Below are 23,936 nucleotides of genomic sequence, written 5' to 3' on the forward strand. Positions count from 1 at the left end.
ACAGTACATGCACAACTTGTTACGGTAATGTTCCCAGGAAAGGGTTAACTACTGTAATCTTTGGGTGAATACACAGTATATTACTGTGAAATAGTTTTACAGTAGCTTACTGCTCACAAACTGAATTTCACAGGAATTCTTTAGAGGGAAGATTGTCAAAGGTTTAGGTGAACTGTAAATGACTATTTCCTCTCTTAAGATGCAAATAATTAAAAAGAAAATATCTTTAAACATGGGGAGGCCATTTAGGTATTTGCTGTATTAATATTATTTGACATTATTCATAAGTCACAGTTTATCTGACTAAAGTATTTATATATATATATATAAACAATGAGATTCTTTTGTATCACTGGCTTTATTAACAGTAGTTGGCAATACAGCTCAATTTTAAAAACAAGCATTTCAATACCTCCAAAACTTAATATCAAATGCAAAAGAATCCCCCCAAAACCCATCAGGATGGCGTACATTCAGCAGAGAATCACAAATGCACAACAACCAAACGTGTCGACTAAAGAAAGGTGTGCACACGGTCCTTGAAGGCAGACCCAGCAGCAGGAGAAATGGTGGAATGACACTCCGGAGGGATGGGAGTCGCCTGGCCGAGTGACACCCTGTCAGTCAGCCACAATCCTTCCATCGAGTGAGAGAAATCAGACCCGTCCTGTCATTGTGATCCGATACGTCACCAATCTTCTTGAGCTTACTGACACGGACGGCTTCGCCTTGTTCAAGATCAATTTGCTCTCCATCCAATTCTTCAAGTGCTGACTTTTCAATGGGAGAAGTCCAAAGCTTTGCACGACGACTAATAAACAACCACTGGTGACATTTCAGTAGTGGTGGAGAAGTTTAAAAAGAAACCAAAAAGAACATCAACAAATGTCGCTTCTTCTCGCGTTGATGATCTGCTCTTCCTCTGGAGAACTCCGTCCATGCAGCGCGGGTTTGGCACAGAGGGGAGCAAAAGGTTTTGCACAAAAGCAAAAAGTACAAAAGGAATATTGCTCATCTAACGAACTACAACAGAAAACGTGAGACAATTTACTCATCAAGTAGTTTTTTCATTTCATTTGTACTGTACACACCACTTCGTCTCATGAGAATCCAAAAAAAGAGGAAAAATGCAACACATTAGTTTAAGGGTTATCATGCCGGTCTACTTCTGTAAATTGGAATATTAGAGAGTATGTGATCTTTTTTGGTTGAGAGAATCAAATGGGATGTAGAGAAAACTGTGGCACTGCCCTGTGGATACAAATGTAAGCTTCATCTCCATGCGTAGACATCAGGAGACAAAGAGGACTTCTACTCTTACAGGCAAATATGTGCATTCTATTTCATCTACTAGCCTCCTAAAACATTGCTGGAAATGATGAGCAAGCACATGCCGTGGACAAGCAGATTATTTATCGGACTGAAAGTTCCCCTTTCACTTTGAAACGCGTGGAAATAAAGCCACGCCGTCTTGGTTGCAAGCTGAATACGATGTAGTGACGGTGAGAACATGTAACCTCAGGGTTTCTGAGCGCTGGGTCGCCTCCCTGTCTTCCCCTCTGCTGCTCCCATTAGATGTGCAGACAAACATCACCACATACATTCGATGCATCATCTGAGAAAAGCGCCTCGGCCGTCCTCTACCTTCTGCTCTGTGTGTCTGGACCTGCTAAGCTGCTGCTAGACACGGCATGTTAGACACAAACAGCTGCAAAAGGACCATCTGTGGCATGTACTTGTATCCATTTATTTTGCACCTCAATGGAGACACACACTTTACATCAGTGACTGTTTAGCGGTTTGAATAATCACCCCTGGAACAATGGAGCTGACTCTCCATCAAGTCTAGAAAGGATCAAGTAAAGAACCGTGGAGTCGGGGCTAAGCGAAGGACTGGCAGGGCGAGGTGGTGCAGGCGGAGCGAGGCGGGGGTCGGTGAGGTGGGGGCGCGTCGTCTGGCTCACTTCTCTCTGTAGAACAGCAGGTACATCTTCAGAGGCTCGGGCAGCGGCAGGCCCAGGATCCTCTCTCTGAGGACGTTCACGGCCGGCTGGGGCCGGAGAAGCTCCCCGGTCTCTTTCTCCTCCTCCCCCCCTTCCTGCTGCTCCTCCTCCTCCTCCTCTTCCTCCTCAACCATCTCCTCCTCCTCCACCACCCTCACCGCCCCCCTCCCGGCCCTCCGGCTGCCCCTGATCTGCCGCCTCGCGTCCCTCTCTCCGGCCCCCTCCTCCTCCTCTTCCTCCGCTCTCCCTCGCTGGCTGTCATTCCCGTCCGGGGGGGCGGGGCCGATGCCGCCGCTAGCGACGCCCTGCCGCGTGGCCAGCACGAGGGCGTTGCAGTGACGGCGGTGCACGCGCCTGCGTTTGAAGCGGGGGCCGTACTTATGAAGCCCGGCCACCGCCAGGCCCCTGCCGACGCTGAACGAGGCGCCGCGGCCGCGCGACTGGCTGTCGGCGGCGTCCGTGGTCACCCGCAGCGTGTGACGGATGCAGATGCGCGTGAGCTCCTGTAGCGTCCGGACCTCGTACTTAGCTGCAGCGTTTGAGAAGCACAAGGAAACAGGGGACTTAAACACATTATAGACTCAACTTGGTGACATTAGTGAGGTTCAGTGGCACTCACGTAGTGGGGCGCTCTTGGGTTTGCGACTGGCGCCGTGTTTAGGGAGGACCAGAGGGGCGAAGGACACAGAAATAATCTTTTTGGTCTCCCAGCTGTTTGGTCCCGTTCGGGTGATTTTGGTCAACTGCAGAAAATAAAACAGCAGGAAATCACAGCTGTTTCATGTCATTTTGTGTGCGTTCCCAACTGCTCTACTATTTACCTTTATTTTATATGTTAATATACATGCATATAGGATAGGATGTATATGCTTAGGATAGGTTACTTTCCACAGTCCAAACTGGCCACTAGGTGCACATTGCTAGTAAGAGTTTGGACCCCTTTTGCCTTCAGCACGGCCTTGATTTTTAGATGATTCTTATTTTCTTTTACATTATTTTTTACATGTATGTGCATGTATTGCCGTGTTCCTTTCTTGAATGTGTTATTTGAAAAATGATACAGTGAAACTGCCAGATTCCGCCCAGCCCCAACCTTCTCCCGAGACACACCAACCTTCTCCTCGAGAGGCATCACCAGAACACCTCCCAGCTTGAGCAGGTTCTTCATGTGGTCCTCGTGCTCCTTCTGAACCCCGGCCCCGCAGTACACGCGGTCGTACTGCCGGCTCTCCGAGGGGGGAATCTCCAGGCAATTACCCGCAACAAAGGACGGCTCGCAGAATTCAAATCTATAAGAATACAGGAGCAATGAAAACACACGCGGAACAATAAAGAGCAACGGTAAAACGTCACAAGCACATTTGGACACATACTTGTCAAAGCTGTCGCTGGTTTTGATGAAGGTGTCGAGCTTCTGGTAAGCGTAATCAATCACATCTGCGTGCAACTCTATTCCGTGATTCACTCCGAAGGGCCCTGCAACAGCAAGCAGACTGGAATCAGACACGTTTACAGACTGGACAAGAAACTCAGTCGCTACAATAAAACATTTAAAGCTGAACATCCAGACAGCTTCACGCTCTGACAAACCGACGGAGGTCTCCATGAGACAAGTAGACCTGAAACATGAAACATTTATTGCCAAGTACATTAGACATACAAGGAACTTGACGTGGCGGTTGGTGCATTACAATGGAAAACGAGACAAGTAACACGTCGATTTACAAATATACACTTTAAATCTACAGTGTAAAATAGCAGGCTAAGAGCGAGAGGAATATGAAGACAAAAGAAGAGAGAACTGAAGCACACAGGTGAACATAACCAGACTCCACACAACGGCGTTGTGTCGGTGAGTGTGTATGTGCACGTGGAGTGACGGGAGGAGATCGGGATCCTTTTTCTTCTGAACATGACAAAGAGGCTCGCTGGTCATGGTCGTTGTTTAGGATTTAAGCAGAGGAGCACGTCTAGTGGTGGAAATGATAATGTGTGATTATGGTTATATCTGATGGTGCTTACGTCTGATGGTGCTTATATCTGATGGTGCTTATGTCTGATGGTGCATACGTCTGATGGTGCTTACGTCTGATGGTGCTTACGTCTGATGGTGCATACGTCTGATGGTGCTTACGTCTGATGGTGCTTACGTCTGATGGTGCTTACGTCTGATGGTGCTTACGTCTGATGGTGCTTACGTCTGATGGTGCTTACGTCTGATGGTGCTTATATCTGATGGTGCTTATGTCAGATGGTGCTTACGTCTGATGGTGCTTACGTCTGATGGTGCTTATATCTGATGGTGCTTACGTCTGATGGTGCTTATATCTGATGGTGCTTACGTCTGATGGTGCTTACGTCTGATGGTGCTTACGTCTGATGGTGCTTACGTCTGATGGTGCTTACGTCTGATGGTGCTTACGTCTGATGGTGCTTACGTCTGATGGTGCTTACATCTGATGGTGCTTACGTCTGATGGTGCTTACGTCTGATGGTGCTTATATCTGATGGTGCTTACGTCTGATGGTGCTTACGTCTGATGGTGCTTATATCTGATGGTGCTTATATCTGATGGTGCTTATGTCAGATGGTGCTTACGTCTGATGGTGCTTACGTCTGATGGTGCATACGTCTGATGGTGCTTACGTCTGATGGTGCTTACGTCTGATGGTGCTTACGTCTGATGGTGCTTACGTCTGATGGTGCTTACGTCTGATGGTGCTTACGTCTGATGGTGCTTATATCTGATGGTGCTTATGTCAGATGGTGCTTACGTCTGATGGTGCTTACGTCTGATGGTGCTTATATCTGATGGTGCTTACGTCTGATGGTGCTTATATCTGATGGTGCTTACGTCTGATGGTGCTTACGTCTGATGGTGCTTACGTCTGATGGTGCTTACGTCTGATGGTGCTTACGTCTGATGGTGCTTACGTCTGATGGTGCTTACGTCTGATGGTGCTTACATCTGATGGTGCTTACGTCTGATGGTGCTTACGTCTGATGGTGCTTATATCTGATGGTGCTTACGTCTGATGGTGCTTACGTCTGATGGTGCATACGTCTGATGGTGCTTACGTCTGATGGTGCTTACGTCAGATGGTGCTTACGTCTGATGGTGCTTACGTCTGATGGTGCTTACGTCTGATGGTGCTTACGTCTGATGGTGCTTACGTCTGATGGTGCTTACGTCTGATGGTGCTTATATCTGATGGTGCTTATGTCAGATGGTGCTTACGTCTGATGGTGCTTACGTCTGATGGTGCTTACATCTGATGGTGCTTACGTCTGATGGTGCTTATATCTGATGGTGCTTATGTCAGATGGTGCTTACGTCTGATGGTGCTTACGTCTGATGGTGCATACGTCTGATGGTGCTTACGTCTGATGGTGCTTATGTCAGATGGTGCTTACGTCTGATGGTGCTTACGTCTGATGGTGCTTACGTCTGATGGTGCTTACGTCTGATGGTGCTTACGTCTGATGGTGCTTACGTCTGATGGTGCTTACGTCTGATGGTGCTTATATCTGATGGTGCTTACGTCTGATGGTGCTTACGTCTGATGGTGCTTACGTCTGATGGTGCTTATATCTGATGGTGCTTACGTCTGATGGTGCTTACGTCTGATGGTGCTTATATCTGATGGTGCTTACGTCTGATGGTGCTTACGTCTGATGGTGCTTACGTCTGATGGTGCTTACGTCTGATGGTGCTTACGTCTGATGGTGCTTACGTCTGATGGTGCTTATATCTGATGGTGCTTACGTCTGATGGTGCTTACGTCTGATGGTGCTTATATCTGATGGTGCTTACGTCTGATGGTGCTTATATCTGATGGTGCTTACGTCTGATGGTGCTTACGTCTGATGGTGCTTACGTCTGATGGTGCTTACGTCTGATGGTGCTTACGTCTGATGGTGCTTACGTCTGATGGTGCTTACGTCTGATGGTGCTTATATCTGATGGTGCTTATATCTGATGGTGCTTACGTCTGATGGTGCTTACGTCTGATGGTGCTTATATCTGATGGTGCTTATATCTGATGGTGCTTACGTCTGATGGTGCTTACGTCTGATGGTGCTTACGTCTGATGGTGCTTATATCTGATGGTGCTTACGTCTGATGGTGCTTACGTCTGATGGTGCTTATATCTGATGGTGCTTACGTCTGATGGTGCTTACGTCTGATGGTGCTTACGTCTGATGGTGCTTACGTCTGATGGTGCTTACGTCTGATGGTGCTTATATCTGATGGTGCTTACGTCTGATGGTGCTTACGTCTGATGGTGCTTATATCTGATGGTGCTTACGTCTGATGGTGCTTATATCTGATGGTGCTTACGTCTGATGGTGCTTACGTCTGATGGTGCTTATATCTGATGGTGCTTACGTCTGATGGTGCTTGTCCCTGCTGTGTGTACAGATTGTAGTTTGTATTGTGTGATTTGGGGCTGTAATGTAATGTATCTCAATGAACATCTCAGTTCTTCTTGTAGGTAAAGTGTGTTTACCTAGAAGCTCCTCACTGCCACATGTTCACATGAACTATTAGAAAGACACCACATACCCAGTATGAGGCCGACCATGGTGCTGAGGTAGCCGGTCCCACTGCCCAGGTTGAGGAAGGAGAGGCCAGGGTGGAGGTCCAAAGCCTCCATCACCTCAGAGTAGATACACGGAGCAGACAGGTGGATCTTTCCATGCCGCCATGCTAAGTCCTAACAACAACAACAACAACAACAATACAACGTCACCTTTAAAACCATGCCACTCAGGTTCATTGTGGAAGCTGCTCTCCATGAGGACCTTGTTTCAGTGATCTCACAGACGTTGGTGGTGCTCACCTTGTAGGCATTGTCCCGGTATTCGTCCAGGTAATAGTCCGCCCGGTCGATGGCTCGAAAGGCCCGCTCCACCAGGTCTGAGCGGATGTAGTACGCCTCCTTCAGGTTGTCAATCAAGTCGTCATTGTCCTCACCGGCACTCACAGCTCCCCCCATGTTCACTGAGGGAAAAACAGGTGGCTCAGTCCCAAAGGACAAAAGAACCACGAGCAGCGGTAATGAGCGGGCAGAGAAATACACATTGACTTCTGTACTCCTGCTCAGCTCGCTCTTTCACAATGTGTTTTTTTGTGGGGAGACGGTTTTTGAGGATTACCATACAGACACCCAGGCTCCGTCACCTCCAAAGGTGAACGAGACGGAGCTGTTAAATAAAAGACTCATGCTTTGGATGATTTACAACAATGCCAACATTCTCTGCGTCAGGCTTCTTAAATGGGTGTTTGTTCCTGGTAAATGAAAAATCTGGTTCTGGACTGTCGGTTGTACAAAACCAGGTTTAACAATGTCTGTTTGTAACAACTGAAGGCTAAATTGTTGAGTAGTAAATGAAAGCACAGAAACTCCTTCAACCGTTACATTTGTAAACAACCACCAGTTTCTTTGGAAGTCAGTGCGAAGGGTTCAGCGCTGTCTAACGGGGACGTTACACGGGGCAACAAGCTAAATATGCCTCTGCCCCCCCCACACCCCCCCCCCCCCCGTTCCAAGCAACTAAGTGGCCTTGAGGAGATGGAAGAAGACTCTCTCTATTATCATAAGTACTATTTGCTTTCTCCATTCTGGGCTACTGAAGCACTATTGCAGCTCTTCGTCTCATGTGTTTATAGATGTATGATACATAGTTATAAATGATTATAAACTATGACACGGTTATACATATTATATTGGTTTTCTGCTAACAAATCCCCCTGAAATCCCAGGTCCTTTTGTGCAGAACAAGGATAAACTCCCAGACAATCCCGACCTGACAGACAGTAGTGGTTCCTATGGATTCTAAATATTACATTACAAGTCATTTAGCAGACACTTTTATCCAAAGCGACTTACATTACACTTCAATGTAATTTAATTTAATGGCTTTTTCACATTTTGCCTGGGGAGCAATTAGGGGTTAGGTGTCCTGCTCAGGGACACTTCGACATGGAACATGGGGCAGCCTGTGCTTCCCAGCACACCTTCTCTAACCCCTGCGCCACGACGACCCCACGTGGTCGTTTACTAGAACCCCAGTAAATACTAGCGTCCCAGTGAGGACGTTAGCTCCACTATCATCTCAAAAACATCTCCAAACTCCGCCCCACTTGGACCCTGTCAGAGAAGCTCGTGGCTTTATCTCCTCAACGCTGGACGACTGTAATTCTCTCTTAACTGGAATCACTGGCAAGAATATGCTGAAACTACAACACATCCAAAACAGCGCTGCCAGGATCCTGATGAGAGTCTGGAAATATGAGCACATGACACCCGTCCTACACTGGCTCCCTGACTCTCTCCGGATCGACTACAAAATCCTACTACTCACTCATAAATGCACCTTCCTATCTGCAAGAACTACTCACTGCCAATCTGCCAATGAAGAGTGCGTTATAAATAAAACGTATCATTACTATCCCCACTGGGAGTGAATGCAACGTGTGAGCGGTGTCCAGTCACCAGAGGGTCTATTTACCATCCAAGCGCTTTCATTTGATTGGATCAATAACAAGGGGGCGGGCGAGCTGTGTTCACATTAGTGACGAAGCAGCAGGCTACAAGTTCCCAGGGAGGCCGGTAAGTTAACTATTACTGTTAACTATTACTACTATTGGCTCTTACGCCCTTAACAGATTTACAGATAGTTGACTTGATTTATTTGCTCACAGTGTGTGAACACGTTCTGTTCCACACTCCCTCCAAGTTGAAGGTGGATGGATGTCATGATAGTAGTGGTGGATCTAGCGATAGCAGGACACATCCAACATGACGTCCCCCATTAATTGGTGGGCCGCCGTGTTGACGCATCTGTACAACCAGGAGTCACATCTGTACAACCAGGAGTCACATCTGTACAACCAGGAGTCGCCCCCTGATGGACATCAGAGAGAATGCAGCTGCTGCTTTACTTCCAGTACCATCGGCTGCTGCCTGGTACCAACTAAGAAATGGGGCTGGATTTTAGTTTTAAAATATATATTTTGTGAATTCCCCAAACGTCTGAGTGATGAGTGAAAATGGTAAAAAATAAAAACTCCATCTAAACTGTAAGTCCTTTGGAGTTTCCACATGAATAGCCTGAGCCACCACATGTGGAGGCCCAGAAGATGCAGCTGAACCTCCAGAGATCACAGGGGTCAAAGGCCACAGTGAGAGAACATCCTGATGTGGAGCAGTGGTGAGAGGATGAGGAGGGAAGAGCCGTCCTGAGTGAAGACGCTGCCCACGTGACCACCAGAGGGCCACGCAGCCATTGCGCGCGCGACTCGGCTTTAGCTAGTCGGGTTCCCCGCAGATCACTGCTCCTCTGGACTGAGCGGCTCTCGGCTCGATGGGACCGCGGTTAAAACCACGTCCTCCGAGTGGCGCGTCGGCCGCGGGAACCACGAACGCGAACCATCGCACCCGAGCGGCGGCGGCAAGGTCAACAGAAACGGAGAGCAGCTGCGAGGAGGCACGTCGACGCGCAGCGCTAACAGCGGCGCGTGTCCGCGGCGCGCGCCGCCTCCTGCACGCGCCGCGGACACGCGGGTCTTCTACCTGGTGGAAATGGCGACCGATGTTCTCCGTCTCCGCGGGGTCCCTCGCGATCAGCCTTCTGTTGTTGCGGGGATCCAGACCGAAACACGCCACCGCTGGATGTAAACATTCGGCCAGCTGACGCTGTGACGTCAGACGTAAAGGAGCCGACGCAAGATGACGGCCTGCCTACGTCACTCCGCGCGGCGGAACCAAGGAGTTTTATTATTAAGTATTAAAGTACAATATGAAGGTACTTTAGTTTCATCTACACATTTCATCATTATAATTCAGAGGAAAATAGGAAATAATAAACAGCTTTCACGTGTTACTTTGAGATTCTGAATATTAAATACCACATGGAATAATTAGGTATTAATACTGTTATTATTATTGTTTGAAGCCTTTACAAACTGTTTAAAATTAGTTTCACGGTCAATTATTGTAATAAAATAATAGAATATGCATGAAATTGTAATGGGCCATTTTATTTGTTCAATACTTCTACATGTGGTCTTTTGCAGGACTCTTAAGTAATTCTCTCTATTTTACTGAGCCAAAACATCGGCTGCAGCAGACCTTCTTCGATGCAGACGTAGAAGCTCGCAGTGAGGCGTCCTTGTCCTACTGGGACAGGATGAAGTGGAAAAGACTCGTCAACCAAGGAACACAGGGACCACTGAATGACCGGCTGTCTCAGTTAGGCAGTTAGCAGGTTCAATTCATTTTATTTTGTATAGCCCAAAATCTCAAAAGGGCTTTACAGTCTGTACACATACGACATCCTCTGTCCCAAAACCCTCACATCAGCACAGGAAAAACTCAAAACCCCAAACCCCCAAAATGGTGTTAGGACCAGGGTCCAGAAGGAACTACGATCTACGTAGACCTGCTAGGGGAGAAAGCACAAACACTCCCGGAAAGAAGCTGAATTAGTCATGTGCATTAATAACACGTGAATTAGTGTGAGAGAGGAGCTCGGTGTGTCCTAAGAAGTCCCCCGGCAGTCTAAGCCTATAGCAGCTTAACTAAGTGCTGGTCCGGGCTAACCTGAGCCAGCCCTAACTATAGGCACAATAAAGAGGAAAGTTTTAAGTTTTACTTTAAAAGAGCTGACCGAATCTGCCCCCCGGACTGAAGTCTAGAAATAACAAGCGCATGAACTAATTTTTCTACATCGCTTTGAGAAAGTTCCTGATTTTTGATATGTTACGTAGATGAAAATAGGCGGTCCTTGAAGTCTTCTTTATATGCGAGTTGAAGGTCATATCCTGGTCGAAGAGAACTCCCAGATTCCTGACGGTGCTGCTGGGTACCAGAGCAATTCCATCCATAAAAACCGTATCACGTGACAGCTGGCTTCGAAGGCGCTCTGGGCCTATCAGGATAACTTCCGTTTATTCTGAGTTTAGCATCAGGAAGTTGCCGGTCATACAAGTTTTGATGTCTCCAAGACATTCTTGAAGTCTAACTAACTGGTCCGTCTCTTCTGGCATATAGAGGGTAAATAAAATCGGTCCAAGTACAGAACCTTGTGGGACTCCGTGACCAACATTGGTGGTCTTTGAGGATTCACCGTTTACAAGCACAAACTGGGATCGATCCGATAAGTAGGATTCAAACCAGCTGAGTGCAGTTCCTTTGATACCAATTAAATGTTCTAGTCTCTGCAACAGGATACAATGATCTATGGTATCAAATGCGGCACTGAGGTTTGTCTTGGATTGCATATTCTAAATTCTATGTATATATTACTATGCAACATTTCCGTTTAAAAGGATATGACTTGTTATACAATTATGTTGTTGATTAAACTTTTAAAGAATTTACAAATAAATAGCAGAATGGCGTGCATCATTGTCCTGAGAAGATATGTGTGTGTAAACATTTGGATTCTATGTGAGATTAAATGGATGCATGAGTTTCACTCAGTGTTTAAGGAGGATTTTGCCCAAGTAACTGCGTAAATATGAGCAGCTGCAGGAAACATGATGTTGCATGAGAAGTGCTCCAGTCTGCAGAACCTGTGGGTTCACTAAAAGGTCCACCAGATGTCAGTGCTGTTCAACACACAAACTACATGTAACTGCATGTCAACAGCACGCTGGATCCCCCATTTTGTTCACCGTCAGGAAGGCAGCCTGTGTGTGTGACTGTTTGACTGACTACACCGTGTGTACACGTACATTAAACTTCCCTTACGCTAGTCACAAGCCGCGATGCTACTGCTGTGCAGGATCACTAGTTCCTCTCCAACACTCGTTTGGCCGACTCGGGAGGACTTCCACCATGACGTCATGATTATGGCGTGTGAGGGGTCTAGTGGCATCTGGCGGTGAGATTGCAAAGGGCCACTGACTAAATGCCCAGCTGCTCACCCCTCCACCACATTCAAGCTGCCAGTGTTTGGTGCATTTTGTGCTGCATCATGGTGCGAAGCCCCAGAAGACTTTGATGCATTTGGGACCCATCGCTCCACCTAAAGATCAGCTTCCCAGTACAAACTGTATAGCTAGAGCCGGGCCATATGGAGCTATTTAAATATTTAGATATTTAGATATTTTGGTTGAAAATTGAGGATATTCAAAATCGAGGAGGATTTCTAGTCTCGTGTCATGAAATCCAAATAATATATTGGCCAGTTCTACTATGAAAAGCCCTGATCTGAAAAGTAGTGAATGCATCAATAGCTGGATCCAGGGTTGTCAGATGGGGCGGGGTTAAAGGAAACTACAAGGGGCTTTCTCCTCGGGCCCAGTGATGCAGAAGATCAACAGAAGATCTGGGTAATGTCATCACTCCGCTATTGACCCATTGTTTGTGTGCCATTGAGCAACGTTCAACCCCCCCGCTGACCCCACCCCAAACACTGTGTCCAGTTCTCTTCATACGTCCAAGCTTTAAGCCACACACAATCCAACCGCACCTTGCAATTTAGCAAGGCTCACACATGCACACGCACACACGCACACGCACACGCACACACGCACACACGCACACACGCACACGCACACGCACGCACGCACAGATAAGACGGGCTCATACGTGTCTATGATTCTTTATTTGCGTTTTTCATAGAGAACATTTAAAATGGTTCATCCAACAATAACTGACATCACTTCTCTGCTTTATAACACTGACACAGGAACAGGGGAACATGTACACAAGTACACAAACACACAGTCACGAGTTCGGCCCATCTACAGTGTTTTACTTCCTAAACAAAATGACTAAAACATCATGAGACCCCGAGGACACACAGCCAGGGCCTGTCCCACTTTACAAAACGTTGCAGTAGTAAAGGAACGAGCACATCTACAAAAGTAACAAAGAGGACCACACAATCTATTGTTGAGGAAGTGCTTGTAATTTTGGAAGTTTTGTACTTTTTGAAAAGGATTTCAATATTAATGCCTAGAAAATCACCAATAAAAATAGCTCATCTCTGTAAAAATATGCTAGCAGGACAAGCCTTGGCTGTGGATTTTTTTTGTCTTTTTCACAGACTTTTGATTTTTTTTTAAAGTCTTTTAAACGCATTTAATACAACAACAATAACACTGCTTCTTCTTAATACAAATATGTAGACTTTCACTTGTTCCAAAATATTGCCTTGCACACTGATGCATTATCTAGGGATGATGATGATGATGATGAGGACGAGGTTTTCAGATTACTGTCCATGCAGTTTTGTACCACAGAATGAGATCACAGTTTCTTTAGCCGCCTGTTTATCTCCATATACATCTACTACCCCCCCCCCCCCCACCCCAAGTACCCCGACAGCATTGTGTAAGAAATCTAGACTGAATGTTTGAGTCAGGCCTGCCAAGTGTAAACGTTCCCTATGTTGAGATGAGGGGTGAGAAAGGCACACATGATAAGACCACACGGCTTGTAACTACAGCTGAAGGTGGGGGTGTGGGAGGGGGGGGGGGCGTTGGGGGGGGGGGCATTGCTTTTGGTTTTGCTCAGCTTGGTGAAAAGTGCCACTCAGCGAGACATTCCTACATCAGGAGGTGCCACAGATATGTGTCTAACATGCAGAGGTGCCCCCCCCCCCCGCCCCAAACACACAGTTGAATTTTGGTCTGGGCTGGTTTCCCTGAAAGTGTTAACATGTCTAACTCCTTTTTGTTCTGGGGGGCTTTAGGGAAACTGTTTTTAGTATTTGGAATAATATCACTCATCACTTGCGTGTAAATACGAAAAGACACGCGTGTGGGCGAGGAAGCGACTGGAGGCTGCCCTCGCCTCCTCACCTGACTCCTTTCCTTTCTCATAATGCAATGCTTTCATGGGCTCAGTGTTATTCATTTACATACCTCAGTAGACAGTTTCATCAAGCAGTTTGAAAGGGTTCATGCCATATATGAAATAAGTTAGGAGGATATTCACAGTCTTAACCCTCTTGGGTAGTATTATCGTGCATTTCAAGAGAGGAAGAATATACTACTTTGTGAACCAAATGCATCAGAAATGATCTTCTCTGAGGAAAGGTTACACTCGATATGAGGGTGGGGGAGGGTTTAAAAGTCCTTAAAAGCTTCGACATTCTTTTCACTGACAGACGTGTGTCCATGTTGCATATCTATGCAACAAACGCCTCCTAAAGCAAAGGGGAGATTCTAGCCTGGAAAACCAATTTCCTGCTCCCACACACTCGTCTCCTTTCACAGGAGGCCCCCATCCAGCCTCTAGCCTCCACCCTCTAGCCTCCATCTTATAGCCTCCACCCTCTAGCCTCCATCTTATAGCCTCCACCCTCCATCTTCTAGCCTCCACCCTCCAGCCTCTAGCCTCCACCCTCTAGCCTCCATCTTCTAGCCTCCACCCTCCAGCCTCCACCCTCTAGCCTCCATCTTCTAGCCTCCACCCTCCATCTTCTAACCTCTAGCCTCCAGCCTCCATCTTCTAGCCTCCATCTTCTAGCCTCCAGCCTCCATCTTCCAGGCTCTAGCCTCTGCCTCCAGCCTCTAGCCTCCACCCTCCATCTTCAAGGCTCTAGCTTCCGCCTCCATCTCCTAGCCTCTAGCCTCCAGCTTGTAGCGTGTAGCCTCCATCCTCCAGCCTCTAGAGGCAGCCCCCCGGAGGAACAAACCTGTCAATCCATTTTGTTTTTTATTTGGAAAAGAAAGCAGCGTTCTCTTTCAAAATACATTTCGGAGGTCCGACGGCGGAACCCGAGGAATGAAAGACGCGTCTCTGTCTGGCGGGACGCCGGCTGGTTTTCTACGGGGTCAGCGACACACGGGTGTGACAGCGCTTTGCTGGCAAAGGCTTCGGTGGAACACTTGACTTGATCTATCAGGGTTCTTACAAGTCACGACTCAAATGCTGGCATTCTCAACAGTTATTCAGAAAGTGCAGACAGTAGTGTCATTCTACATTGGCTAAGAGCACATTAACAACATGCCTTTGACATCAGAGCCACACATGGGGGGTCACACTGTTACACCACAGTAGCTGCAAGGAATCACTCACAGGCAGGTCACACCACGGTCTCCCACCCGCTCCTTCCACACCAGAGAGAAGACCAGCAACAACACAATAACTGCACCTGTCGCCAAACACCATGTGCAGAACATTATTCAGAGGTGTCACCTTTTTTTTTTAAATATACATGAAGTTACATGACACTTAGGAACCAACCATCTAGTTATTTGTTAGATTCAGTAGTACAACATACATTAGATGATTTTGCTTTGACATTTCTGGATCAAGGACAGACAGATACAGGAAATAGGGGGAGAAAAGAAAAGGAAACCTTTGGAAACAGATCCAAAGTAGGTCACTGTGTCATCGGCGGCGCCTGCTTCACCTCCGCTGGAGGGGCTGCAGTGCTTAAAGCCACAGTCGAGCAGGTCGTAATGCTAGTAAGTAAGTGGTAACTGCCAGTGATCCTCTGGTAAGGTAATACAAGAGAAGAAAAGTCGACAATTACACTGGAAAAATATATGTGTGTTCATATTCATATATATAGCATCTTTAAAATCTATTTATACAGAATGTATATATCGAGTGTACTAATGGCCATCGTGGCAGAGAAATAAAGGCATCTGAAACAATCAGCGCTCTCGTGCTCGTCCCGGGACCAGACGTTATCACAACGCACAAATGCAAAGAATCGGGAGTGTTTGTCCTCTTTTTTTCCACTGGCACTTTGTGCATCTAAAAATTAAAATCTAGAATAAGGCTACAAGGGTGTGTCTGTTTATCAACGGAGGCCATATCCTCCCTGTGTGTTTACAGCCACTTATTCAGCCTGAACCACAGCTGGAGCACATCTGCTTCTCCTGCATGTACCATTGTGCTGATGGAAATAACACAAAAGAATCCAAAGCGTGACGCGAGCCCCTCTGGTGCTCCTCGGCCGGTCAGCTGAGCGAAGCGTTTCCAGCGACTGGTTTGCTTTTACCTGACAAAAGCAAACACACACACGGAGCACAGAGCAACTAAACGGGCTCCTTTCGTCCGTACAATCAGCTGCTGCTCCGTCCAAGTCTACGTCTAAGCAATCAAACAGTGTTTGTATTGATGATGTCGTTTTCTTTATTTAAATATTAGCAGTGGGTCTTTAAGACTACTCGGACTCAACAGTCACATCACGCAAATAAATAACAAAATAAATACACAGCCATGTCAGTCAAATTCTTTCATGTTAAATAAATAATAAATACATACTTTCTTTTTTCGCCCCGCGTGGGGGTTCTGAATGTAACAGTAACAAAAAGAGAAAAGCAGGGAACAAACAGCAAAAGATGACCTGCTCTGTGTAAAATTATCAAAGACAGTTATAAAACATCTGCACTTAAAAAGGCTTTGAAAAAGTACTCAAAACTAAATACGCCACGTCAGCTATCTGTATAGATTCTTAAAATATTGACGTGAGACATTTGCGTTGACCGTGATAATCAGTAAGGATGATGCTGTGTGTGTGTGTGTGTGTGTGTGTGTGTGCGCACGTTACAAAACAAAGTTAATAAATAGATTGCTTCAAATAAATAAACCTCAATAACATAAATGGCAATAAGTTACAATTTAAGAGTTCACAAGTTTAAATAATTCATATATAACAATAATTATGGTACCACAGAACTATCCATTAAGATGAAGTGCAACTCCTATGTTGATAAATACTATTGATATGACTAACGGAACTTGAGCTGTGCGCACAAAATTACTATTATCTCAGGTAAAAAAATAAAAAAAGGAATTAATGGATGAATCTGCTGCTGTTTAAAATCCTCACATCAGTCCCATGAAAACAGCCCACGGCTTCCTGCCCCCCCCCACACACTACATGGGTCAACATTGTGCTGTTGACACCTTTGCCGCAGTAATACCACAGAGACCCCAGCCAGTGTCTCACACACACACACACACACACACACTGTGCGCTACAGGGCAGCGCGTCCAACTCGTCTCTGTCCTCTCCGAGCTGCTTCAGGCGATCCTGTGCTCCAGGCGAAAACATGATCAACCGCTCATCCACAAACAGTTGAGGACAGAAAAGAGACAACAGGTAAACACAGAGCACATCACCCCCCCCACACAGTCCCTGGTGTCCGTCCTCGTCCTCTGGGGACCAGCAGCACGCGGCTCGTCTCCTCTGGCCCGCTGCTCCCTGGGTTGATTTCTTATTCAAGTCGGCGTTTATTTAAAATACCTGAATTCCCTTTTTTGTTTTTGAATCGTATTTCAACGTGTCGGAGAGCGGTTCAACGTGTCTCCCGTAGCGCCCCGTCCTTCGCGCCGCCGCGCTGCCTCACACTTTGATGCCCTTCACAGCTCTGTTGATGGTCTCCAGCAGGGCTTTGTTCTCGGCGCTCTGGAAGCGGTCCTTGTTGGTGTACATGTGGGTCAGGGTGCTCACGTAGCTGTCGAAGTTCTGCTCCGTGATTGGCTCCTGCTGTGGTACAAACAACAACCAATGGCGACTGAGAGGAGCCGGCAAAGGGACCCGCCGGCACAGCTGTGCGTGGACGAGGACTCACCATGTGCGGCAGGCTGATGTTGGCCAGGCTGCGGATCAGCGCGCGGCTCAGGCCGGACAGCTCCGCGAACAGAGCCTCGTTCTGCTCCTCGATCATCTTGTTCTCGTGCTCGATGGTCTTCAGGTTCATCTCCATGGAGGAGATCTGCAACACACAGCAGGGGGGGGGGGTTCTACACGGGTCCCACTCCAGACACATGACATCATGGGGGATAACCAGGACGGACAAACCCTGCTGTCCATATATATGCAACGGACATGCAATTTTATCTTAAAAGTGAAAGTAAATATTTGTGAGATTTCACAGATTGGAATCTTCAGACTGGGACATGAATATTTAGAGTCGTACTGAGGATGCAGTCACAGCTGCTTCTGCTTAACATACATTGCATGTCCCCTTGTCTTTTAGAGGGGACGTATCCCCCTCGTGCACACACGTTTCTGTCTAAATACCAACAAACTGTGAAATAAGAAACCGTCTAGATTCAATAGGACGGCGTTCCCCTTCTTTTCACATGCAGGATCGCCGGGATTTCATCCCATGAAGAATGGCGTGGAAACGTTTCCTCAGTTCAGATCGGGTGCTTTTGGGGTGAGACGGCGTCTGTTCAGACGAACGATGTGTTTTTAACACGAAAGCACGTAAACACGTGGCAGAGGAACAAAGAAGTATAAATCTGGAAACGAGCCCAAATGTGTTAGTGGACCTGAAATGTTCCAATAAAAGCCTCTGTTGCCACAAGTGGTGATTACAAGATAATGTGAAATGAGTTTCAACGAGTAAATAATGTCACACTTTTAAACACACAAACTTTGAGTCTAAACACATTAGCACACCCGTCCAGCAAGAATGTTGAGAGATAAATCCTAACCCACCTGAGTCTGCAGGTTGACCATGTCCGCCTCCATTTCATTGTTGGATTCATTCAGGTCGTTGATCTCTTTGTTGAGCTGCTTAATATCTTCATCGTTGTCCAAAACTAAAGCAGAAGCCAGAAACATTAGCATAGAAAAGAAGAGTCTGGTCTGCATATTCTGAGAGGAACAGTAAAAACGATGCGGTGGGTTCCTCCATGGGCCTGACTAGGCCTCATAGCCGAATGAAGGTTCCCTGCTGCCACTACAGGATGCGTTCCAGTCTACTTTTACCTTGACATGATACACAACAGGGGTCGCTCATCGAATGAGACCGTGTGTCTGGTACGGCTTACTCATACAAACACGTCTTTCACACATCTCACCATCACTGGCTCTGAACTTGGTGCTCAGGTAGTCCTCTGTGGGGAACTTGGCCTTCTTCTTGGCGAACAGGGCTCTGGGGCATCCTGACAGGCTGGAGGCAGGTGACACAGAAGAGGGGGGGGGGGGTCATCACTGTTGCCTGAGCTGCACATCTCAACACATGAAGGACCCTGTTGCTTCCAGTGGACCATGTGTCAATAACGTCACGTGCTTGAACTTTTCATTATGAAGCTTTTTCAGGTCCTGTACAACTTTCCAATGTTGGACATTGACGCAGATTTCTATGGCTCGATCCATGAGAGAGGTGGTCTTATTGTCATCTGGTTGAGAGCTGGTTGAGAGCTGACCTGCGGTGCGTGAGGAAGCTTCCATTAGCGTGTCCGGAGCCGTCACAACCTGGGGTTGGGCAGGTGGGCCCCTCAGTCTTGAAGGCCTTCCAGTTGAAGGGGGTTCCGTTCAGGAGACCCTCCTTCTGTCTGCGGGCGGCCAGCGGGCAGCCGTAGGCGCTGCGGTGGGTGGCGTATTTCCCACTGATGTGACCCAGGCTGTCACAGCCGGGAACCGGACACCTGCACGCAGAAGACACGCGGGTGAGATGAGACCGACCCAACAACACAAAGGCTAGAAAGGTGAGAATTTCTACAATAAAGATTTTCGTTATATACTTTCTATACGGGGCCAAATCAGGGTTTAAACATTGGATAATGCCATCGATGCAAGAGCTTTAAGGTTAAGCACGTCCCGTTATCATCATGCTGGTACATTAACTGGGATGTGTGCCAATGCAATATGAAGCCAATGTACGGTTCTCTACCAAGAACTACATTCAGAGTATCTGGAGTAAGTGTATTTTCCCATCAGGGCCTAATTCCATTTTGGGGGTAAGTATGATTCACAGTGATTTCCTCTCTCTCTGTCTTTCCCTTTTTATTGCATTTTACTTTTACCGTCAGTCTGGCTAAAAGCAGACATTATGGCTTTCTGAGCAGTACGAACTTTAAAAGCTCGGAGTCCTCCTGGTTGTCCTTGGTAGGAGTTTTAATTCCACTTTTCTTGGCACGCGGGCACCCAGAGATACTGAAAACAGAAAGTATGGAGTTGATAGCATAGGGTTGAGAAAAGGTCTGCTTGTTAACGGGAGAGCACATTATGAGGAAGGATAAGTTCACAGAGGCCGATCAACCAAACTACAAAGCAAATCAACTCAAACGCGCCCAATGTGGCCAGAAATAATGGAAAGGTGTGCAGATGTGTGAGTACATGATCCCTGTCTAACTCTACCATGAACTGTCACTAGGCCTCTCTGGCTGACTGTGTGTGTGTGTGTGTGTGTGCGTTTTTGTATTTGGGTTGTTACCTTCTGTGGGAGGTGTAGTTTCCTGTGATGTGGCCTGAGCCGTCACACCCTGGCGTGGGGCATCTGAGGGAGGAGAGGGGGTCAAAATCAAGTTCCAGAACACTGGAGAGAGTCGGTGTGAAACTGTGCAGAGGAAGGAAATAGTGTGTTTGTTCCTTCTGTCTTCTCCGTTATTCAAACGCGCGTTGTGTGTATTCTGCTGCATTTAGCGTCGACTCTCTGGTAAAGAGAACTACTGACTCAGATCACATTCACATGAACGGACTGAAGTGAAAGCGAGCGCAGGCCGAGCCGGAGGAAGAGGCCCAGGCGGACGCGGCAGCAGAGGCGGCGGCAGGCAACAAAAGATGAGCCACCGCCAGCGGAACGGAGCGCTGCGCCGCTGGCGGCGTCTGTGGCAGTGCATGGAAGTGGCGGTGGAAAGGCAGTGGAGGTGCACAGCAGACATACTTAAGTTCAGGGGTGTGGGCCGCCATGAGGGACCGAAGGCTCTTATCAGCGAGGGGACACCCAGACAGACTGAGAGGAGGGAGAGAGAGAGAGAGAGAGGGGGGACAGGTGGGAGGAGAGGCGGGCGAAAGGAAAGCCAGCGTGGGGGGATTGAAAGGAGAGAGGAGGAAGACGTGAGCAAAGGGAAATCAAGAATGCAAGGCACACCAAGGTCATTCAGGAGGAAGAGGACAGGCGGCGAGAAGTAAATTACTGATGCGTATCAAAGTCAATGAGCGTCGCCAGGCTCGCGCTGCATTATTGCCTCGGCCGTGTCCATATCAAACAAAAATATTAGAATTAGTCGCGGTGCCGGCGCTCCGGGCTCAGCGCACATTTCGCCCGGCGCCTCACACGCGGGGGCCAGTGCGTACCTGCGATGGGACGCGTAGTTCCCAGTGATGTGGCCGCTGCCGTCGCAGCCGGGCGTGGGGCACCTGCAGGGGGCGACACGCACGGACGGGGCTGTTAGACGCTGGGGCTGGACGGGGGGGAGAAGAGCTACATCGCTGCTACCAGACGGATTGTCAGGAAGTGTTTGTATCGCAGCTGTAATCGCTCACTAAGTCAACGCACAGCTACTGTGGTAATGATGCACATTAACTGCTAATATGATCCTCCTGTTAATTAAAACAATTAAAAGCTTTTCTGTTAATATGTGTAAGAGCATAGTTAGTATCACATTATACACACTATACAAAATGAGAATGTACCTGTTCAATGTAGTGGTTTTAAAGGAAAAGCGGTAATTACCACATGTTAGCGTGCTAACATGCTAAACTAGATGTCGTCACTGCGCGCGCGTCAGAGCGAGACTCACGAGAGCAGTTCTTTCTTGCTGTCCTTGGGCTGGAACTTGACCTTAAAGCTGGGGGTCGTGACCTCTCCTGGGTACTTCCTGTCCTCCAAACAGTCCTGCGTCATGTCGCAGTCCTCCGCGTCAGACGACGGCTCCATCTGACGTGCAAACGGAAGCTTGTAAATCCCCCGTGCTCCCTTTAAGCTGGACTTATTGTTCATTTAATTCATTTCATCTTGATACCATTTGAGTGTTGGCTTTCTTTACACATTCAAACCGTCCGAATCACCCTTTTCTACTTTGTGCAGACAAATGGCGTCTCCGAATCCAGTGTCCTCATGAAAAATGTACACTCCGAGGCCTTTATGTTTCTTTTGAACCGGTTCAAAGGAGAAAGAATTAGCATATGCCAAAGCGAGGATGGTGCAATGCACCTGACACACCACCTCTGTTACTCCGAGCTTTTCACTGTTACTCTGCGAGTCCCTGAAACAAACTAACAGGACAAAGAGGCATTTGTCTCATTTGCGGCGCGTGGTTTGGAGCTCGCGCTCACCTCGTCCGGTTCCTCCTCCCGGTGGCGGCTGGATTTGGTGTAATCCAGGGGGCCCTCCCACTCCTCCTGCTTGTAGGTGTGCAGGTGTGGCGATGTCACCCCGCTGCTTCCACCGTGACGGAGGGAGGAGGTGGAGGAGGAGGAGGAGGAGGAGGACGGGTCTGGGGACCGGACGCCGGGGCTGCTGCCTTCTCGCTTGATGGGCTTCTTCATACTCAGGTCCAGGGTGCCGTTCTCGTCCACCTCAATGGCCAATTCCTTAACCGAGAGAACCAATGCATACGTCACTTCAGGAGGTCCTTAAATGACATTATAATGGTGAATATTTTTGTATAGTAATTTTCGTTTTTAAAGGCTCTATTTTAGGATAAAGCGTGGATCATCATGCAGAGCAGCTGGTGCAGGTTTGCTTGGGAGTTGAAGATACAAACACACTAATTAAAGTGTAAAAGCGGAACGCGGTCTCCTCTGGTGCGGTCCTGCGTGTTGATGATCACATGACACATCACTGATTCACAACCTGCGCTGAGGGGCATTCATCTTCCATATTGATTTCTTCCTCTTTCTGCCCCTTCGCCCTCACGCATTCATACAGGCGTTTTCACGGCGCAACACGTTGGTATTCAGAACGCCTCATTCCTTGCAGTGAAGCTGCTCTGCAGGGCGCCGCTGGCAGGTGAACACAAGCGGCGCGGCGAGATGAGCTGTTTTCAGTCTTCATCTTAAATGGCGCTCATAAGAGCTGGTCAAGGGCCAGAAAAATCAAAGGGTTAGAAGGAGGAGAGGAAACGGGAACGGTTCCCAGAAATGTCCCCGGTTGATGAGCGCTGTGTTCCAATGTTTCAATATTGGATTTCGACCGGCTCCGGCTCTGATTCCAGATCAGTCCGCGGTTGATCGGCGCTGTAATACTGCGCCGACAAGGCCAGACAACACCGCCAGAGCCATTAATCCCCACGCTGTACCTTCCTAACACAGCGCCGGGGAAGAAGAAATGATGAAGCAGTCACTTTCTCTCCTCTGTGAAGCAAAAAGGCTTTTAAAAATCACAATATGGGGGAAGTGGTGCTCCAATTACACCTTCTGTGCACAGGCAGGGGAAACGAGGGATGAGGAAGAGAGCGAGATAAAATAGAGTAAAAAAGGATGTGAAAAGGAAATGAAAGGACGAGTGGCGGGGGAGGAGAAGGGGATTGGAAGATCTGTCCGGCGGATAATGAAAAAAGGCTACCTGGTGGCAAAGTAATCCAGGGAACCGGCAGTCAGCCAAATTCAATAACAACATGAGGAGTGTGTGGGATGGAGGGATGAAAGGGTGCAGCGGGACGGGAGGGGTGATGCAACCGCATCTCAACACCACCCTACAAGCCAACGCCTCCTCGTGATGCATTCATGCAGAGCTGATGAGAAGGGAATAAATGAGCAAAAGACAGGAGAGGAGAAAGGAAGAGGAGGAGGGGGGGGAGACGAAAGGGGGAGGGCAGAGAGGTGAGTGACGGGAGGAAGAGGAGAGAAGAGGAAGAGAGGAGGGAACGCTCTATAACTCTGACTCGATGGAGGACGTATCGTCCCCGTACGTCTCCATCGCCTTTCCTAAAGCGCTGCGTGAGACGTCTCCTCACCTTGGAGGGGGCTTTGGTGCTGAGGTTCTCCGGTTTCTCCCAGCAGCGCGTGGACAGGTTCAGGATGGCGGTGGCGGCCATGTGAGCGGCCTCGGCGTCGTGGGAGTAGTCGTAGGCCAAGGAGGAGCTCTTCCCGTAACCCGGGAGACTCGGGGACGGAGACTTGGGGAACGAGGGCTTTGCTGCGGGAGGACGAGAAGTCAACTTCAGACCAGCTGATCGTGCCCTCAACCTCAAACGCTCGGTGGGGCAAAGCCATGCAAACTGCACCCAACATAAGGGTGTAGAGCCAGCAGCCCATACGCTTAGCTTA

At 47.9% G+C, this 23,936-nt stretch overlaps 2 protein-coding genes and 1 long non-coding RNA gene across 14 annotated transcripts in view; 1 reads left to right on the forward strand and 2 right to left on the reverse strand.

The window, feature by feature from the left end:
• Window positions 1–342: 342 nt before the first annotated feature.
• On the reverse strand, window positions 343–9,774 carry LOC120829222 (protein-L-isoaspartate O-methyltransferase domain-containing protein 2). The gene is made up of 7 exons (XM_040193185.2): window positions 9,584–9,774; window positions 6,848–7,008; window positions 6,571–6,721; window positions 3,377–3,479; window positions 3,118–3,292; window positions 2,623–2,746; window positions 343–2,532 (listed from the first exon to the last, which is right to left on the reverse strand). Exons 1-7 carry the CDS (start codon window positions 9,690–9,692, stop codon window positions 1,961–1,963), a joined length of 1,395 nt encoding a protein of 464 aa, XP_040049119.2. The 5' UTR covers window positions 9,693–9,774; the 3' UTR covers window positions 343–1,960.
• On the forward strand, window positions 9,676–11,413 carry LOC144386675 (uncharacterized). The gene is made up of 2 exons (XR_013452392.1): window positions 9,676–9,815; window positions 10,087–11,413. It is a non-coding gene; the product is annotated as an uncharacterized LOC144386675 (long non-coding RNA).
• Window positions 11,414–16,090: 4,677 nt separating this feature from the next.
• Window positions 16,091–23,936, reverse strand: part of LOC120829189 (myelin transcription factor 1) — a 29,549-nt gene continuing 21,703 nt past the window's right edge. For 4 of the 12 annotated variants that reach the window (XM_078087649.1, XM_078087644.1, XM_078087651.1 and 1 more), the window contains 12 exons: window positions 23,624–23,805; window positions 22,002–22,259; window positions 21,467–21,603; window positions 21,021–21,083; window positions 20,608–20,676; window positions 20,158–20,280; window positions 19,797–19,877; window positions 19,148–19,369; window positions 18,800–18,891; window positions 18,435–18,538; window positions 17,560–17,703; window positions 16,091–17,474 (listed from right to left, as the gene is read on the reverse strand). In XM_078087649.1, the coding sequence (XP_077943775.1) occupies window positions 17,331–17,474; window positions 17,560–17,703; window positions 18,435–18,538; window positions 18,800–18,891; window positions 19,148–19,369; window positions 19,797–19,877; window positions 20,158–20,280; window positions 20,608–20,676; window positions 21,021–21,083; window positions 21,467–21,603; window positions 22,002–22,259; window positions 23,624–23,805 (1,619 nt within the window). In that variant the 3' untranslated portion in view covers window positions 16,091–17,330. The remainder of the gene's footprint in view (window positions 17,475–17,559; window positions 17,704–18,434; window positions 18,539–18,799; window positions 18,892–19,147; window positions 19,370–19,796; window positions 19,878–20,157; window positions 20,281–20,607; window positions 20,677–21,020; window positions 21,084–21,466; window positions 21,604–22,001; window positions 22,260–23,623; window positions 23,806–23,936) is intronic. The other 8 variants (XM_078087648.1, XM_078087647.1, XM_078087646.1 and 5 more) reach the window with 8 other exon arrangements.

The sequence above is a fragment of the Gasterosteus aculeatus genome, chromosome 2 (genome assembly GCF_964276395.1).
Source record: "Gasterosteus aculeatus chromosome 2, fGasAcu3.hap1.1, whole genome shotgun sequence".
Taxonomy (NCBI): Eukaryota; Metazoa; Chordata; class Actinopteri; order Perciformes; family Gasterosteidae; genus Gasterosteus; species Gasterosteus aculeatus.

Bases quoted from the DNA above. Each gene is read 5' to 3' on its own strand.
- LOC120829222 (XM_040193185.2), bottom strand. From the start codon at position 9,692: ATGTTTACATCCAGCGGTGGCGTGTTTCGGTCTGGATCCCCGCAACAA. The intron at 3,293-3,376 runs GTATGTGTCCAA...GTATTCTTATAG, and splicing joins ACCAGCGACAGCTTTGACAA to ATTTGAATTCTGCGAGCCGT. The intron at 2,533-2,622 runs GTGAGTGCCACT...CAAACGCTGCAG, and splicing joins ACCCAAGAGCGCCCCACTAC to CTAAGTACGAGGTCCGGACG.